We start from the raw sequence: 18,395 nt of genomic DNA on the forward strand, positions 1-18,395 counted from the left end.
GCGGAAAAATACAACAAAATAAAATGATACGACTGACATAAAAACTGGTATTTTCTAAATATTATAAAAAACGTGAATCCGCTGTGTTGTTTTTTTTTTTTTTTTTTCTAGCTTCGGGGTTTGGGGATCTGCATGTCTAAATTGTATAAAAATAAAAATTGTATAAAATATACTGACAATTTTGAATAAATCTAAGTGCAGCTCAAGCAGTGTATTTTGCAGGTTACTCTAAGGAAAGTGCTTCCTTAATGTAATCCTTCTCGATAGTTTGTTGTTATTTAATTCTTCTTTTAGAGCTATTAGTAATTTTAAGAAAAAATACTATTCAAAAATTATATTTTATAAAATCATATTTAGATGATAGATAGATAGATAGATAGATAGATAGATAGATAGATAGATAGATAGATAGATAGATAGATAGATAGATAGATAGATAGATAGAGAGATAATGTGCTAATCATTCTAAAGTGAGTGGCAGAGTGGGTGTGGTCTGCGTGTGTCAGGGATCCACCAGCCACACCTTCACCTATCACTCCAAGCCACTCTCCCACTTACTAATCAGCTACACCTGGCCCTCATCAGTTCCCATACTATATAACCCCCGTTCCTTTACCATCTCATTGTCCGTTCTACAGCTTAGGCAACAGAACACTGTTGGACTACCCAAGCTACACAGTATAGTTTACCGTTGGCTAACTGGTATTTTCTAAATATTATAAAAAACGTGACTCCACTGTGTTGGGTTTTTTTTTCTCATTTTTCTAGCTTTGGGGTTTGGGGATCTGCATGTCTAAATTGTATAACACTTTTTTCGGTAAAATATACTGACAATTTTGAATAAATCTAAGTGCAGCTCAAGCAGTGTATTTTGCAGGTTACTCTAAGGAAAGTGCTTCCTTAATGTAATCCTTCTCAATAGTTTGTTGTTATTTAATTCTTCTTTTAGAGCTATTAGTAATTTTAAGAAAAATACTATTCAAAATTATATTTTATAAAATCATATTTAGATGATAGATAGAGAGAGAGAGAGAGAGAGAGAGAGAGAGAGAGAGAGAATGTGCTAATCATTCTAAAGTGAGTGGCAGAGTGGTGTGGTCTGCGTGTGTCAGGGATCCACCAGCCACACCTTCACCTATCACCCAAGCCACTCTCCCACTTACTAATCAGCTACACCTGGCCCTCATCAGTTCCCATACTATATAACCCCCGTTCCTTTACCATCTCATTGTCCGTTCTACAGCTTAGGCAACAGAACACTGTTGGACTACCCAAGCTACACAGTATAGTTTACCGTTGGCTAACTGGTATTTTCTAAATATTATAAAAACGTGACTCCACTGTGTTGGGTTTTTTTTTCTCATTTTTCTAGCTTTGGGGTTTGGGGATCTGCATGTCTAAATTGTATAACACTTTTTTTCGGTAAAAATATACTGACAATTTTGAATAAATCTAAGTGCAGCTCAAGCAGTGTATTTTGCAGGTTACTCTAAGGAAAGTGCTTCCTTAATGTAATCCTTCTCAATAGTTTGTTGTTATTTAATTCTTCTTTTAGAGCTATTAGTAATTTTAAGAAAAAATACTATTCAAAAATTATATTTTATAAAATCATATTTAGATGATAGATAGAGAGAGAGAGAGAGAGAGAGAGAGAGAGAGAATGTGCTAATCATTCTAAAGTGAGTGGCAGAGTGGGTGTGGTCTGCGTGTGTCAGGGATCCACCAGCCACACCTTCACCTATCACTCCAAGCCACTCTCCCACTTACTAATCAGCTACACCTGGCCCTCATCAGTTCCCATGGTATATAACCCCCGTTCCTTCACCATCTCATTGTCCGTTCTACAGCTTAGGCAACAGAACACTGTCGGACTACCCAAGCTACACAGTATAGTTTACCGTTGGCTACGTGACTCTTTGTGTTATTGTTTTGCATCTGTCTGATCTCAGCTCTCACCTGGTTTAGCTAACCTGGGGTTTCATTACGGTTTCCCGTTTCGTGCTTTGCCCTGTTATCTCTCATTAAAAAGCCTTGTGGATTTCACTTCGGTTTCCAGCACGTTCTTTCGCCTGACGGCGTGACACATCATTCACTTTAATTCTTAAGTTCTGTAAAGCTGATTTGAGACAATGTCCAGTGTGAAAAGCGCTATAAAAATAAACTTGAACTTGAACATGTACATGTACAGCTTTGGGTCAAGTGTCTCAGTCTTATGACCAAAAGAACAGTTTTTTTGTTCCAGTCTTATTACCTTGTAGCCAATTAAAGGCCACAATCAGCTGATTAAACAAATGTGTCTCCTGATTTGTTGGAACAAAAGCTATAATAGGTAATAATGATTTATTTTATATGTCATGATCATCGTTAACATATGTATGATTTACAGATCCGGATGTTGCCTCCAATCTTACTGTCTCTAGCAAAACCACATCATCTGTGTCTCTAACCTGGAATGAGCCACCAGGGAACAGGTCCTACTTTACAGTACAGTGGACTGATGGCAGTGTGAAAAACAGCAGTAACACTTCAACCCCATATTACACTGTCACTGGTCTGACTGCTGGAGTGAACTACACGTTCACTGTTACTGCTGTTGCTGCAGATACCCAAACTAAAGGATCACCAACTCAAATCTCAGCATTCACAAGTAAGACTTGTGCTATTAAATGGCTTTATTCATTAGTCAGATTGGAATTAACGTTAAATGGAGTGATTGAATTATTTTCTAAATGTCTGCTATCCTGAAAATAGAGGACAATGAAAACAGTAGAATGTACTACTAATGCTAGTTGACATTGATACAAAAGATGTAATATTAACAAACTAAATGCACAATATTGTTTTTTAGTTCAATGTTTTTTGTACACTAAAAAGTTTTGAAACAGGTTTTTAAATTAATCATTTTATAACCTCACATTGGGATAAAAAAACATTGCATAGCTTTCCTTATTTTAATGTCTGACACTAGTGACACATTACTCATTAAAGATCACTAGCCCATATTTAATGTCTAATGAGTTTCTGTTTCCTCCAAGCTTGATATATGCTCTGATATTTAACAAACAGAGCCAAACCTGCTAGCAACAATGTTAAATTGTCATCAACCTGAGCTGCTAGCCTCCAAACTTGTAGCCAAATTGGAGTTCTGCAATATACATCTTTTCTTGCTAATGCATAGGCAGAAACACCTCTGAGAAGCTGGAGAAACCTTTGCAAGTGTTTACAAGGGGCAACAAGAATGTGTTGTAGGTCTGGGTGTAAGAGTGGGTGTTATGCAGACTTCAAATTGCTATTGTTTTATCCCAGTTAAGGTAAAAAACAAAGGCTCAAGCTAAGTATCATTTAGGACCTGCATGGCAGCTGAACCACTTGGTGTGTTTCATGTGTCTAGACTGGTTTCAAGATGGAATTGTTTTATCACAAATTACTTCTAATTGTACATCTCTCTCTCTCTCTCTCTCTCTCTCTCTCTCTCTCTCTCTCTCTCTCTCTCTTTATTCTCTCTCTCATTGTGTGTGTGTGTGTGTGTGTGTGTGTGTGTGTGTGTGTGTGTGTGTGTGTGTGTGTGTGGTTCACAGAGCCAGATGTTCTCTCCAATCTCACTGTTTCCAGCAAAACACATCATCTGTGTCTCTAAACTGGAATGAGCCTAATGGGAACAGGAGGTACTTTACAGTACAGTGGACTAATGGCAGTGTGAATAACATCATTTACAGTTCAAACACATCTTACATTGTCACTGGTCTGACTGCTGGAGTGAACTATACATTCACTGTTAGTGCAGTTGCTGCAGATACCCAAACTACAGGAGCACCAACTCAAATCATAGCATTCACAAGTAAGTCTTGTACTTTTTTAAATAATTGTGTTTAATGTGTCTTATAAAGTGCATTATTAAGTGGAAATGTTAGCATAATTGTTGGTTGTTGATTCAGAAGTAGGTCCCTTAAAACTGTTATTAAATTTATTTGTGACTATCAGTCATGATGAGATTACAGTGGTATGGTCAACAACCTGGTTGTCAAAATTTCTAATCCTATAAGTAATGAGACCACATTGTGTCAGTCAGTGTGTATATGTTTGTTTAACAGATCCGGATGTTGTCACCAATCTCATTGTCTCTAACAAAACCACATCATCTGTGTCTCTAAACTGGAATGAGCCTAATGGGAACAGGAGGTACTTTACAGTACAGTGGAATGATGGCAGTGGGAATAACATCATTAACGCATCCTACACTGTCACTGGACTCACTGCTGGAGTAAAATACACATTCACTGTTACTGCAGTTGCTGCAGATAACCAAACTACAGGAGCACCAACTAAAATCTCAGCATCCACAAGTAAGTGCTATACTGCTGATAGATACATAGTTATTAATTATTCTGCTATTGTTGAATTTTTTATTTAAATTGACTGAACATCTGATTCTGTTATACAGTACAGTTCAAAATAAACAGTACATTTCTCTCTGTGTAATTATATGTTATAGTACTGGTTCTCTATATATTTAGGGCTTTGTAGTGTGTAGTGGTTATCTACTGGAGTTTGAATTTCTATTTTAATATTTGTACTCATTTTTAGTTTCAGAATTTTTTTTACTTGTATATAATTAAAAAATTACTCTTAAAAACAGTTAAAATACACTATATGGGCAAGTGTTTGTGGACACCTGACCATAAGATTTAATACTTGAACAAAGAATAAAATATTCTGCCTCCAACTTTGTTATAACAGCTTTGGAAAGAATCACATATGAAAAGAAAGTCAGGTATACCAATATTTTTTCCATATAGTGTATGTATATATTAATAATTAACATTGTGTGTGTGTGTGTGTGTGTGTGTGTGTGTGTGTGTGTGTGTGTGTGTGTGTGTGTGTGTGTGTGTGTGTGTGTGAATGATCCACAGGTCCAGATGTTGTCAACAATTTAATTGTATCTAACAAAACCATATCATCTGTGTCTCTAAACTGGAATGAGCCTAATGGGAGCAGGTCCTACTTTATAATACAGTGGACTGATGTCAGTGGAAATAACATCATTAACAGTTCAAACACATATTACAATGTCACTGGTCTGACTGCTGGATTGAACTACACATTCACTGTTACTGCAGTTGCTACAGATAACCAAACTACAGGAGCATCAACTCAAATCTCAGCATTCACAAGTAAGTGATGTACTTCACATTATATTACTTTACAAGCATTTTAACAATATATGTAAGTAAATGAAATGAAAATGACAACCAACTTACACACCAGATTTTAAAGTAAGTTCTGTACTGCTGACTAATTCAATTAAATTGGAGGTTAGTTTAGACTGATGGAACAGCTGCACCTGCTTAAAAATACAGTATTAATACAGTCAGCACAGTACTCTTTGAGTAATATTATCTTTCTGAGCTGTAGTAGTGTTGGAGTATTTTTTAACCAGCGTTTTGATCATAAAAGGTTTTGTACAACTAGATTTAGACACAGTCCAATAAACAATTGTAAGATATTCAAGAATATAGATGTCAATATTTAACACGTGTGTGTGTGTGTGTGTGTGTGTGTGTGTGTGTGTGTGTTTATGATTTGCAGAGCCAGATGTTGTCACCAATCTTACTGTCTCCAACAAAACCACATCATCTGTGTCTCTAAACTGGAATGAGCCTAATGGGAACAGGTCCTACTTTACAGTACAGTGGACTGGTGGCAGTGTGAATAACATCATTAACACTTCAGACACATCTTACACTGTCACTGGTCTGACTGCTGGAGTCAAATACATTTTCACTGTTACTGCAGTTGCTGTAGATAAGCAAACTACAGGATCACCAACTCAAATCTCAGCATTCACAAGTAAGTCTTGTACTCTAATTTAAAAGTGCTACTTTAAAAAAAAAAAAATCAATGTGTTTAATGTGTCTTATACAGTGCATTATTATGTTAAATTGTTAGCATACGTGTTGGTGGTTAATTTTAAGAAGTATGACCCTTAAAACTGTTATTAAAATTATTTGTGACTATCAGTCATAATGAGATTACAGTGGTAATGTCAACAACCTGGTTGTCAACATTTCTAATCCTATGAGTAATGAGACCATTGTGAGCATTGTGCCAGTCAGTGTGTATATGTTTGTTTCAGATCCGGATGCTGTTACCAATCTTACTGTCTCTAACAAAACCACATCATCTGTGTCTCTAACCTGGAATGAGCCGCCTGGGAATAAGTCTTACTTTATATTAAGATGGACTGGTGGCAGTTTGAATAAGAGCATTAACATTTCCACCACATCTTACAATGTTACTGGTCTGACTGCTGGAGTGAATTACACATTCACTGTTACTGCATTTGCTGGAGATGGGCAAAATGGAGGAGCAACAACTCAAATCTCAGCATTCACAAGTAAGTGCTGTTTTGCTGATTGCAAAATATTAAAATTGAGTCATATGTTTTTTTCTGTCATTCAAATTTTCTGTGCCCTTCTTTATGTGGGCTTTAGTTTTGTTTTCAGTAGTTATGTAGCAGAGATTTAATGATTTATTTACTTGGTTGATTTATTTACTTTATATACTTGGATTTGCAGACCCAGACATTGTCAGCAATCTAAGTGTATCTAACAAAACCACATCATCTGTGTCTCTAAACTGGAATGAGCCTAATGGGTACAGGTCCTACTTTACAGTACAGTGGAATAATGGCAGTGTGAATAACATCATTAACAGTTTAATCACATCTTACACTGTCACTGGTCTGACTGCTGGAGTGAACTATACATACACTGTTAGTGCAGTTGCTGCAGATACCCAAACTACAGGATCACCAACTCAAATCTCAGCATTCACAAGTAAGACTTGTGTGCTATTAAATGGCATTATTCATTAGTCAGATTGGAATTAATGTTAAATGGAGTGATTGAATTATTTTCTTATGTATTCTCATTTGATGACAAAAGTTATTTTTATACAGTGATAATGCTAATGGTCTTTTGCCTTCACAGAGCCTGACACTGTTAGTAACCTCACAGCAGTTAATGTTACAATCTCCTCTATATTACTGTACTGGATTAAGGCAATGGGGAAATCTCCTATTATGTAGTCCAATATGATAATTTTAGTACAAACATCAGCACGACTACTGAATTCACCAGGACTAACATAACTAATCTGACTCCTGGAGTGCAGTACACATTCAAAGTGTTTGCAGTTGTTGCAGATAATAAAACAGAAGGAAATTTCAACTACATTTCTGCCTACACAAGTAAGAAGTTAGAAATATTGACTGAATATTGACATTAGTAATTTGTTGTTAGGGCGGCATGGTGGTGCAGCAGGTAGAGTTACAGAGTGTCCACAGTTTAGTGCAGTGTTCAGTTTCTTATATTTATAGACTTTCTATACATGTTCTCTATGTTTATTTATAGTTATTATCAGGTTTTCCTTTTTCCTCGTACAACCTTAAAATATGCAGGTGAATTGTCTGGCAAATCATAATTGTCTTTATATTTGAATGTGTGTAAATAGTTTTATCCAAATGAGTTGTATCCCATTTTGTACACTTTTTATTGTTGCCGTAGGATTCAGGTTCATCGTGACCAGTCCATTTTTGATTCCTCATTGAAGTGGAAGTTTGAATGCATTCAGTGTTTATTCGCTGATTGTTTCATATTGATTTTTGTCTTTTTCCTAAAACTATGACTTCTAACCTGTACTCACAGAACCTGATGTTCTGAGATGTTATACTTATTATACTATTAGTAATTTACTATTTAATATTTGTTTCATGTAGATTAATAACTTTCTTACACTGTGACCTCTAACATGTGCTCACAGAACCTGATGTAGTGAAAGACCTGAGTGTGATTGAAATCACAACAAGATCATTGTTTCTGAACTGGACTGAACCAATTGGAAAAAGATCTTTCTTTAAAGTACAATGGAGCAATAACATCACTTTAAATTCAACAACCTCAAACACTTTCTATAACATTACTAATCTCAGTCCTGGAGTCAATTACACCATCCTGATATCTGCTGTTGCTGCAGATAATATAACAGAAGGAGGAGCAATTGGTCGTTCAGTCTTTACAAGTATGTTTCAGAAATTTTTTGTGATCCTATTTGATGGCAAACACATCTTTGCAGTGTTCCTTTTAACAGTGTGCTTTTGCGTTCTCTGCAGTCAGTGTAACATTGTCTGTATATTAATATGCTCTGAATGACTATTTTGAACTGAGCAGATCAGGAAAACATCTCACTATTTGATTCGATATTCGATTTTTATTTTGCGGCTTTTTAAATCACTATAATTAACAAAGTTGATCTAATTTCTGGACAAATGTTTGTAGTTGCTGCAGTTTATAAAACATCACTAAATGGTTGTTAAGCAGTTAAATACTTGAAAAATGAAATATGTCATATGTAATAGAATAGCATAACCAGAACAGTGTGGGAGAGGGAGGGCTTAAGTAGAAAAGCTTATTAGGCAAGAAAGTCGATCCTCTTTAAAAAAAACAAATAAAAATTTGTAAAACTATTCCAACACTTAGGGGACATTATTACATTTCCGGATGTGGTGGGGGAAGACATGCAGGTGGTTGCTGTGAAAGAGTCAGATGTAAAGGACAGGGGGGGTATGGAGACAGATGATCCGCTGTGGCGACCCCTAAGAGGAGAAGCCGAAAGAAGAAGAAAAAGTCACTTCAAAAGCACAGGAATTTCAGACATTCCTAAAACAAATAATAAATAAATGTTGCACGATTGAAAAATTAGATGTTTGCAGACATTCCTAATAAAAGTAAACAGTGAGCATACCTCACAAACTCTGCTAAAGCCAAGCTACTATTAGATAACAAAAATAATCAATGCCATGGATTTCAACACTACAATAAAACATCCATTCTCATTATTTCATTACAGTAGGTTTAAGTGTCCAGAAAGCGTTTTTGCATATTTAAGAATAAAGCCAGGTAAAAAATCTAATATTAGAAATGAAAGGCATATTTATTCTTTTAATAAATCTAAAAATAATGTGTAGATTAAACTTTAAACACTGTACAGGTTTATTCGCACTGTAGCAATATTCAACATCTAAATTTATAATTAGCAAAAAATATTATTGGATATTTCACAAACTGTAAAATTACGATTAACTTTTATAACTGTAACACACGTCTCTTCCCATAGAGCCAGATATTGTGAGAAATCTCAAGACCTCAGAAGTCACAACTACATCTGTATTCCTGAGCTGGACTGAACCATTAGGAAATAGATCTTTTTTTAGAGTACAGTGGATAAACAGCAGTACAACTCCTAAAACTTCCTTTAACATCACTGGTCTAACACCTGGAACAAATTACACATTTACAGTCTCAGCTGTTGCTGATGATAATAAAACAGAGGGATCAGTGGTTGGCCTTTCCATTTGCACAGGTAGGTTTCATAAAATGCAATGTCAGAGTCAAATGTCTTTTTAGATACTCATATTGATAACAATATATTGATAAACAATAATAGGAAATTGGGGTCTTTAATAAATGGAGCTATAACATCACTTTAAATTCAACAGCCACAAACAATTTCTATAACATTACTAATCTCAGTCCTAGAGTCAGTAACACAATCCTAATATCTGCTGTTGCTGCAGATAATATAACAGAAGGGGGAGCAATTGGTCGTTCAATCTTTACAAGTAATGTTTCAGAAATTTTTTGTGATCCTATTCGATAACAAACAAATCTTTGCAGTGTTACAACATAAATTAAAGCATAATTTTTTTTTCTCAAAAAACAGACTGCCTTTCTCCCCAGTCCCCTAGTGCTTCTTTCAAAACTGTGTATATGTGTCAGGCTGGAGAGACAGAGGCGGAAGCTGTAGTAGGTAAAGCAGGTTTTATTTAGAGATGAAACCGCGAGCCGTACGTGAGAGTGTGAGGAAAGCGAACTGGGTAGGTAAATCCGTGGTACGCCCCGAAGGGGCGAGGTCCACAATGTCTGAAACCAAATCCGAAGCGCTGAGGAGATATCCGTGGTACACCTGGAAAGAGAAATATGACACTCCAGGTTATACTTACCATGTCTGAGCTTATATCAGCAAAGCAGTGTGTGATAGCCATTTGAATGTCATTAAAATGATTTGTAAAGTGTTCAATTTAATTGTATAAAGGACTTTCTTAGAAATGTACTCACATACTCACATCTTATCATGTAATCTTGCACTCTAATTCATTGCAACCACAATTTTCAAAAGAAATATAGAAGTGAATTTGACTGGATATCATAGCAGCCCTAACCACATCTCATGACATTGTTTCCATTCAAACCCCAAACCCTGTTTTCATTTGTGTTGCTGTCATATAGGTTACAATGCTATGCTCTTTGTTCTTTATAAAAATATTTTTATAAACTTTATTCTTGTCATACCGTACTAATTTAGTAAATATATGATCTGACTCCTCAAGGTACAAGTCCTGTCTTTAACATAAGCTGTGTTGGACCAAATCGTACTGCAGCAGCTTTGAATTTAACATGGACGAATCCTCCAGGCAACAACCAAGGATTCAACATCAATCTCAATTCTGCATTCAGCAAATTTACTCCTTTTTGCAATCCTGTCTGTAACTATTTTATTTCTAATAACCTCCAATACTTCAACACTTACAATCTGACTATTTCAACCCTTGGATGTGGTGAGATTGGCTCATGGGACTTTAAGTGCAGAACAGGTGTTACAGGCATGTCAGTTAATGTATTGTGCTTTCTAAACTTAGATATTCATATTAATAGCCCCATACAGCTAACATGACTATACATTGCATTGTAGATGATACCAAATAATCACAAACCTTTTTTTACATTTAAGATCCACCAGTTCCTGGAAAACCAGAAGATGTAGTAATAAAAGTCACTTCAGTTTGCAAGACTGCAGTAACCCTACAATTCAGTAGCAACCTTCTAAACAGTGCAAATGGACCAATTGAAGCCTATGGTGTTCTGCTGTCAACTGATCCTCAAAGTATTTTAATTTTTTTTTATGATCATATAGATGGATGATATCAAAGACTTTTGTTATAACAGCAAAGTTTTAAATGCAATTTCAGGTAATAACTCCAAGACTTTTCTAAGAATGACCTATAATGACTGGTTACAAGAGAAGACCAAGACTTATCTTACAGTTTTAAAATTAAATAATAATATAATTACCAAAAGCAACATGATACTGGTTGAAATTGGAAATGACAAAGGCTCAGATGTAATCAGTAATGAAGATTTTAAAAATGGACCTCTCTCTAACCAGTACTACAGGTAAGGTAAAAAGTAATGGGATTTTGTAATTTTGTGTAGTGAAAAGAATAAGAAAACAAGTAATTATGTAATTTAGAGTAAGTAATCCATATAAAATAATATTATTTGCTGTTTTTGCAGGGTAGCCCTGGTTCTGTTCACCTACTTGAAAATTAGAGACGGACTTGTGGACATCCAGCAATCAATTTTCTCTGTAACACCTTTTTCCTGGATTACTGCAAAACCAGTGGACTCTCAATGTAAAAAAAAAAGTAAATTTCTTACATCGGTATTGCAAATATCTCATTTATACAACTGAGCATTTGAGAGGGCCTTGTTCAGTGACAGCATTGGCAGCTTATTGGCCACTTTCCATTTAGAAGTCCTTATTATTTCTTATTATATTTTATATTAGAATATGATAACAAAAAATCTATTTAAAACAAATTTTCTATTTATGATTGTTATGCGGAAGGCGAGGCGGATACCGAGGTAAGCAATAGACACAAAGTTTATTCACCAAACCGGGCAGGTTAACACAAAAGCATGCAAAGTCAGGAATAGATCCAGTGGTGCGTTCCGTGAACGCGGCCCACAAAGTCCGGAACCGAGAGCGAACCAGTCTGTAGGAAATCCAAGGGTGCGCTTCGGAAAGGAAGCGCAGCCGTCGAGAGAGTGAGGAGTCTGAGGCGGAAAGTACACAGCGTAGAAACGGCACACGCGATAATAACTACTGGCATTAACCAAACACATACATTTAATAACAGACAGTGAGTGTGTGGGAGTGAAGGGTTTAAATAGAGGCAGGTGATGAGAGTCATTGAGCCTCAGGTGTGTTCACTGAAGCCGAGAGCTTAGTATCTCCGTGCGGGCGGGGCACGCACAAGAGAAGAAGCGGAGTGCTTCGGGGAATGCCCAGGTTTGACAGCCGGCGAAGGGGGCGTGGCAGGGGGATTCATGCCACCCCCCCCGAAGGGAGTCTCCCCCCCCGAAGAGACCCAGAGCAGAGCGACGCCCTCTGCGGAGACAGGAGGCAGAGCGACGACCCTCATAGAGACCCGGAGCAGAGCGACGCCCTCGGTGGAGACAGGAGGCGGAGGCGAGCCTCCTGGAGACCTGAGCGGAGCGACGCCTCAGCGGAGACTGGAGGCGGAGGCGAGCCTCCTGGAGACCTGGAGTGTAGCGACGCCCTCGGTGGAGACAGGAAGTGGAGAGATGACTCCCCTTGGAGACCTGGAACAGAGCGACGCCGACAGCGGAAACTGGAGGCTGCGAGACGTCCCTGGCGGGGGTCTGGAGCTGAGAGACGTCCACCCCGGCACCCTGGAATGGGCCGATGTCTTCCAGGAAGGTCCGGAAAGAAGCCTCATCACCTACGGGGACCTGGAGTGGAGAGACAACCCTGGTGACTAATGGAAGCAGGGCAGAGCTCTCAACGGGGATTACCGGCTGGAAGACCCTCTGGATGGAGACCGGAAATGGAGCGACGCCCCTGACTGAGCACAGAGGCTGAGTGATGACCTCGACAGTGTTCATCGATGCGACGTCACCCTCCAGGGAGCTTGGAGGCAGGATGTCCCTGTGAGAGGGGTCCTGGGGCGAGCCGTCACCGAGGGAGGAGCTCGGGAGCGAGACTTCGCCATGGGAGGAGCTCGGGAGTGAGACGCTGCCGTGGGAGAAGCTCGGGAGCGAGACGTCGCCGTGGGAGGAGCTCTGTGACGTGACTTCGTCTTCCGAGTGCTCGTGGGGCGGGCCATCATCTTTTGGGAGACTGTGGGGCGAGCCGTCGGCTTCGGTGGAGCCTGGTGGCAGCGGTTCGACGTCCATTTCGCAGTCCCGGAGCCGAGGTGAGTGCTCTGGGACCCCTTGGGCGAAGAGGAGGTCTGTGACGTAGCTTCGCCTTCTGATTGCTCATGGGGCGAGCTGTCACCTTTTGGGAGACTTCCGAGCTCTCACGGAGGTCCTGGGACGGAACGGAGCTCTCACGGAGGTCCTGGGACGGAACTGAGCTCTCACGGGGACCCTGGGACGGAACGGAGCTCTCTTCAGGACCCTGGAACTGAGAAGAGCACTTGGGGCCGCTCTGGATGCTCAGGAACTAAGAGGAGCTCTCCTTTGAAACCTGGAGCGAAGCTGAGTCATCCCGGAGGTTCTGGAGCGGAGCTGATTCATCCCGAAAGGTTCTGGAGCGGGGCGGAGCCATCCTGGAGGTTCTGGAGCAGAAAGGAGAGTTCCTGGAGGTCCTGTAGCAGGACAGAGCCGTCCTGGATGGCCTGGAGTACGGTGGAAATCCCCTGGAGAACCCGAGGTGGAGCGGAGCTCGCCTGGAGGGCCTGAAGCAGGGCGGAGATCTCCTGAAAGCTCTGCTGTGGAACGGCTTTCTCGGAAGCGGGGGAGAAGAGAAGGAGATCAGCCGTGATCATCCCGAGTTCCTTGGTAAGCAGCTGCAGGAACCGGGCGCACAAGCGAAACTCACCTCCAGTCGCGTCCCACAACTCACTGGCAAGAGAGAGTGTTTCCCCAGTCAGTAGAGAGATGTGGAACGCGATCTTAGCTCCTTCCTTAAGGAAGCTGGATGGGTACGCCTCCATATATCTTCTACACTCCACTCAGCCCTGTTGCCGGAGAAGCGAGCCGGGAGTCCCATGACGTCATCGAGGGGGTGTGGCGCTGCCGAGTACGATCAAGAAACGACTGCAAGCTTCCGGGTTTTCCCGGGGGCGGAGCTTGGCTGCCGTGTGATCGCGGCTGAGCGAACCCGACCTCCGAAGTTCGGTTCGCGCTGGGACCACGGCGTTAATCCGATCATGTCTTCTTCCCTTTTTTTTAAATTTATTTATTTTTAAATATATATATTTTTTTTGTCCGTAATACTTTTTGTCCGCGATAATAACTACCGGCATTAACCAAACACATACGTTTAATAACAGACAGTGAGTGTGTGGGAGTGAAGGGTTTAAATAGAGGCAGGTGATGAGAGTCAATGAGCCTCAGGTGTGTTCACTGAAGCCGAGAGCGCAGTATCTCTGTGCAGGCGGGGCACGCACGAGAGAAGAAGCAGAGTGCTTCAGGGAATGCCCAGGTTTGACAGCCGGCAAAGGGGGCGTGGCAGGGGGATTCCTGACAATGATTTTAAATGCTATTTATATATGTAAATAAACTGTTTTGTGGCAGAAAAGTTTAATTAATCCACCTGTTAATAAGGAGCTATTATGCAAAACCCTACTTCATTTTTATATTTTGTATGCTTTCTTTCAGTTGAGAAAAGAAAACATTTTTCAATTTTACATTTTGCTTTTCTGTTTTAATTGTTTTTCATTTTCATTTTAATGTATTCCTCACCTGCAGTTCTATCCTCAGCATACATTGCTGCAATTAGTCTGGGACTGCTGTTGCCCTTCATCAGCCTTTTAACCATTTTTTTCATGCTTAGAAGGTAAGGAACCTGACTTAACTTGATTCCATTAAGTAAATTTTACACACACACACACACACACACACGCACAAACACACACACACACACACACACACACACACACACACACACACACACACACGTAACTCTTAAATTCTGTAAAGCACCTTTGAGACAATGTCTATTGTGAAAAGGCGCTATAGAAATAAACTTGCCTTGACACACAAACCTGCTGTCAATAATCTAAAAACTTAAAGCATTGGGGTGTATGCAAGCTTGACATTCCTGATTGCACATGTTTAATATGTTTTCAGTCATGAATACAGTCTCCTTTGTGTTGTGTTTTTGGGACAGGTACCGGGTCCACTGCAACAATGATCAGGTTAGAACATCAACTGAAAGTGAGTGGAAAAAGCACTTATGTGTGAATAGTGTTGCTGCGGTTATTATCATCCAAATTATAATGAAATAAACTTTTATTTGGAAATGTGTTCACAAGGCAGCATAACACTAGATGGCATTGCAAGCAACCGTCTTCTGTACACATGATCTTGTGCCGTGTCTCCCACCCAGACAGTATGGGCAAGAAGCAGAAAACATGCTTTTATACATATAATATGCTTACAAACCAACTGGACAGGGTTTTTTAGTTTGTGTTTGGTTCTTTTTTCTTCTGCTTACTCACTGCTACACCAATGTGTGTAGATTGTTCTGCCTTCATGCCTTTCCAGGCAGTGTATTTATATACCAAGCGTTATTTGTCTTTGATATTTTGATTAATATTATATATAGGGCTGCAACAACTGATCGATAAAATCGCTAATAACCGATAACGACCTTCATGGTCAACGAATGCCAGTGTCGATTAGTTACTGCTCAAGTTTCGGGTTAACATGACAGCAAGACAACACAGCCGCTTGAAATGGCAAAGTACAGAGCCAACCGGTGTTGTGCCTAATTCTGCCCCCCCTGGCTGAAGTACACCCTCCTTTGTGTGCACGCTGACAGTACCGTTGTGTTTCCCATAGATGGCACTTAAAACACGTAAAGTTCTGTCAAGTGCTTCCCTGATCCTCACACCAAACGTTCAATTTGGAAATACGACGGTACTGTACGTGTGCACGCGAAGGGGGGTAGACTTCAGCCAGTGGGGTGGAAATTAGGCACAACGCCTGCAGCAAGAACAAGTGCGCGTCCCAAGTTATACAAGGCCTGGGATCATTTTATATTAATAGCAACAAAGAAGACTATAACCTGCAAGTTATGCAAAGCTGAGTTTGTGTGGTAGGAAGTACCACCATGATGAACGAGCACATGAAAAGAAAACACACTGGTGTCACAGAAGAAGGTGAAACATCGGCCCGGTGAGCAAAAACTGTATAATCCTCATAATGTGAAAATGGTATATTTTAATTAAGTACTATTGTGTAAAGTTTGTTTGCTTACTTCGAGACAGACACACTCGATCTGTTCTGTCGTGACTCATGAGCATCAGGTTGCGCAATTAGCTTGCTCATAGCATAGTCTTTTTCTTCTTTCGGCTTTCCCTATTAGGGTTCGCTACAGTGGATCATCCGTCTCTATACCACCCTTGCTCTCTTTCAAACCAATTATCTGCATGTTTTCCTTCACCACATCTATATACCTCCCCCTTGGCCTTACTCTTTTCGTCTGTCCTGGCGGCTCCATCCTCAGCATTCTCCTATCAATATACCCCATGTGCTCAATCGTGCCTCCCTCACTTTGTCTCTAAAACATCCCACATGCGCGGCCCTTTTAATAAACTTGTTTCTAATCCTGTCCATCCTCGTCACTCCCAATGAAAATCTCAACATCTTCAGCTCTCCTACCTCCAGCTCCACCTCCTGTCGTTTGGTCAATGCCACTGTCTCTAATCCATACAACATCGCAGGTCTTACCACAGTCCTATAAACTTTCCCTTTCACTCTTGCAGATACTCTTCTATAACAAATCACTTGTGCCACTCTTCTCTCTTCTATATATTTTTTTATGCATTGTTGTCAACTTACCATCTGCAGTTATCATTTAAAACAATTCATGTTGTATTTTTCTTTTTTTTTTTTACAGAAATAAACAACCCAGCATGAGTGAATTTGTTCAAAGGAGAAATCCCCCATGAGCCACTATAAACTTTAAAATGTCAACATTAAAGATATATAAACTCAATATTTGGCTTTTGCATTTTTTAAAGTACACTTTTATACATACATACATACATACCCTGAATTAGAGTTGGATATAGTAATAATAGCAAAACAGCTATTGTGTCTGATTAATCCAATTAATCAGGATTTTTCTATATCCATTTGTAAGTATGATCTTTTTGTTGTCTATGTGCTCTTGTTTAAGGAATTCTTTTTTTTTTTTCAGGTTTTGACTTGCATGCCATCTATGAGAACTATGAGACACCATTGGCCACAAATGATCAGACAACCTGAATTAAAGCAAATGCTGAAACACATCTCAGCCATTCCATTATCTGGATTATCATCAGTTGCAGAAAACTTGTCATCCAATGAATGTAGTGAACCAGACCGGTACATGCCAATTCAACAATAATTTTGAGGCATAAGAAAATGTTTTTTATAAAAAAATATAATTATTATTTTACATTTATGAATAAAACATGAGGATGACACCAACATCAATGTTTTCAATGTAATCAATGTTTTCTTATTTAATTATTAAATGCTGTATGTGTAAGCTATGGTTTATGGTAACACTACTGTGTCTTAAATTACTATTGTAATAAAAAATAAAAAATACAAAATAAAAGGTTTATCTAAGTGTTAACCCACAACAAACTGCGGGTTCCATTTTGAATAAGGCCACAGCATAACACACTGTGAGGATTATTTTCCTATGATCACATTGTCTGGAGCATTTTATTCCAATAACTACAGGACCATGTTTTTTTTTTGTTTTTTGTTTTTTTTATAAATGAATGACACATATCACATTTTAATGGTTTATACTATATTAAATAGACAATAAGACACAAGTTAGTTCACACTTAAGTTACAGCCTCAACACAAGGACTTCAGGACATCTATCCATTAGGACATTATTAAGCTTACAGATTGCATGGAGACTATTTTATAATGATTAAAGTTGGAATAATTTGGTAAATTTGATGGTTAAAGCTATTGTTTGGTGTAATGCAATTTCTGTCATAGTTTCTGTTGTAAAGTTCATCCCAACAGTCTTTATTCATTACAGTAGTGATTAGTGCGACTGTTCCAGCGTGCACGAGCCTCTACCTCTCTTGCTGGACAAATGTCACCACTTACTGGACCACGGGGCAAAGGTGGCAAAAGTACAAACATCCTTTACTCAAGTAGAAGTACAGATACTCATGTTTTAAAAGACTCTAGTAAAAGTTGATGTATTAACTAAACATTTTCATTCAGGTTTTGGTAAAGAAGTATGGGCCCTTACATCTAATTAAGAAAAAAGTAGCCATTACTACTATCTCTTTCTGTGTCACGCATTGTGAATGTATCCAGTTTAACCAACCACCATATAGAACACAAGTAAAGAAAAGATGATGGTGGATTGTCTCTGTTCTCAGACATGTTTAAATCGCTGTTTTCCTCTGTCTCATCCATGTTAACCCCATTCCTCATTTTTGCTTTCTGCCTTGCTCGTTGTAATCTTTGTAAACTAGTCTACGTCTGTGGTGTGTGAGA

At 39.1% G+C, this 18,395-nt stretch overlaps 2 protein-coding genes across 2 annotated transcripts in view; both read left to right on the forward strand.

The window, feature by feature from the left end:
* The first annotated feature begins 1,799 nt into the window (after positions 1-1,799).
* LOC124392626 (receptor-type tyrosine-protein phosphatase eta-like) lies at positions 1,800-16,769 on the forward strand. The gene is made up of 14 exons (XM_046859775.1): positions 1,800-1,887; positions 2,387-2,647; positions 4,092-4,343; positions 6,134-6,394; positions 6,576-6,836; positions 7,061-7,249; positions 7,822-8,079; positions 9,175-9,420; positions 10,448-10,720; positions 10,849-11,001; positions 11,087-11,291; positions 11,412-11,542; positions 14,619-14,706; positions 15,040-16,769. The coding sequence occupies exons 1-14, from the start codon at positions 1,800-1,802 to the stop codon at positions 15,155-15,157; spliced, it is 2,784 nt and encodes a 927-aa protein (XP_046715731.1). The 3' UTR covers positions 15,158-16,769.
* ptprjb.2 (protein tyrosine phosphatase receptor type Jb, tandem duplicate 2) overlaps positions 3,620-18,395 on the forward strand; it is an 81,690-nt gene continuing 66,914 nt past the window's right edge. Inside the window, exons 1-6 of the mRNA XM_046860103.1 lie at positions 3,620-3,838; positions 4,092-4,343; positions 4,911-5,171; positions 5,587-5,847; positions 6,134-6,394; positions 6,576-6,836. The gene's annotated coding sequence lies outside the window, so the exon portion shown is untranslated. The remainder of the gene's footprint in view (positions 3,839-4,091; positions 4,344-4,910; positions 5,172-5,586; positions 5,848-6,133; positions 6,395-6,575; positions 6,837-18,395) is intronic.

The sequence above is a fragment of the Silurus meridionalis genome, chromosome 10 (assembly GCF_014805685.1).
Source record: "Silurus meridionalis isolate SWU-2019-XX chromosome 10, ASM1480568v1, whole genome shotgun sequence".
NCBI lineage: Eukaryota > Metazoa > Chordata > Actinopteri > Siluriformes > Siluridae > Silurus > Silurus meridionalis.

What these genes read in the sequence shown, in the direction of transcription:
- LOC124392626 (XM_046859775.1), top strand. Translation starts at nt 1,800, where the DNA reads ATGGTATATAACCCCCGTTCCTTCACCATCTCATTGTCCGTTCTACAG. An exon ending in TCAAATCTCAGCATTCACAA is followed by an intron (nt 2,648 to 4,091) that starts GTAAGACTTGTG and finishes TTTGTTTAACAG; the next exon opens with ATCCGGATGTTGTCACCAAT. An exon ending in GTGCAGAACAGGTGTTACAG is followed by an intron (nt 10,721 to 10,848) that starts GCATGTCAGTTA and finishes TTTACATTTAAG; the next exon opens with ATCCACCAGTTCCTGGAAAA.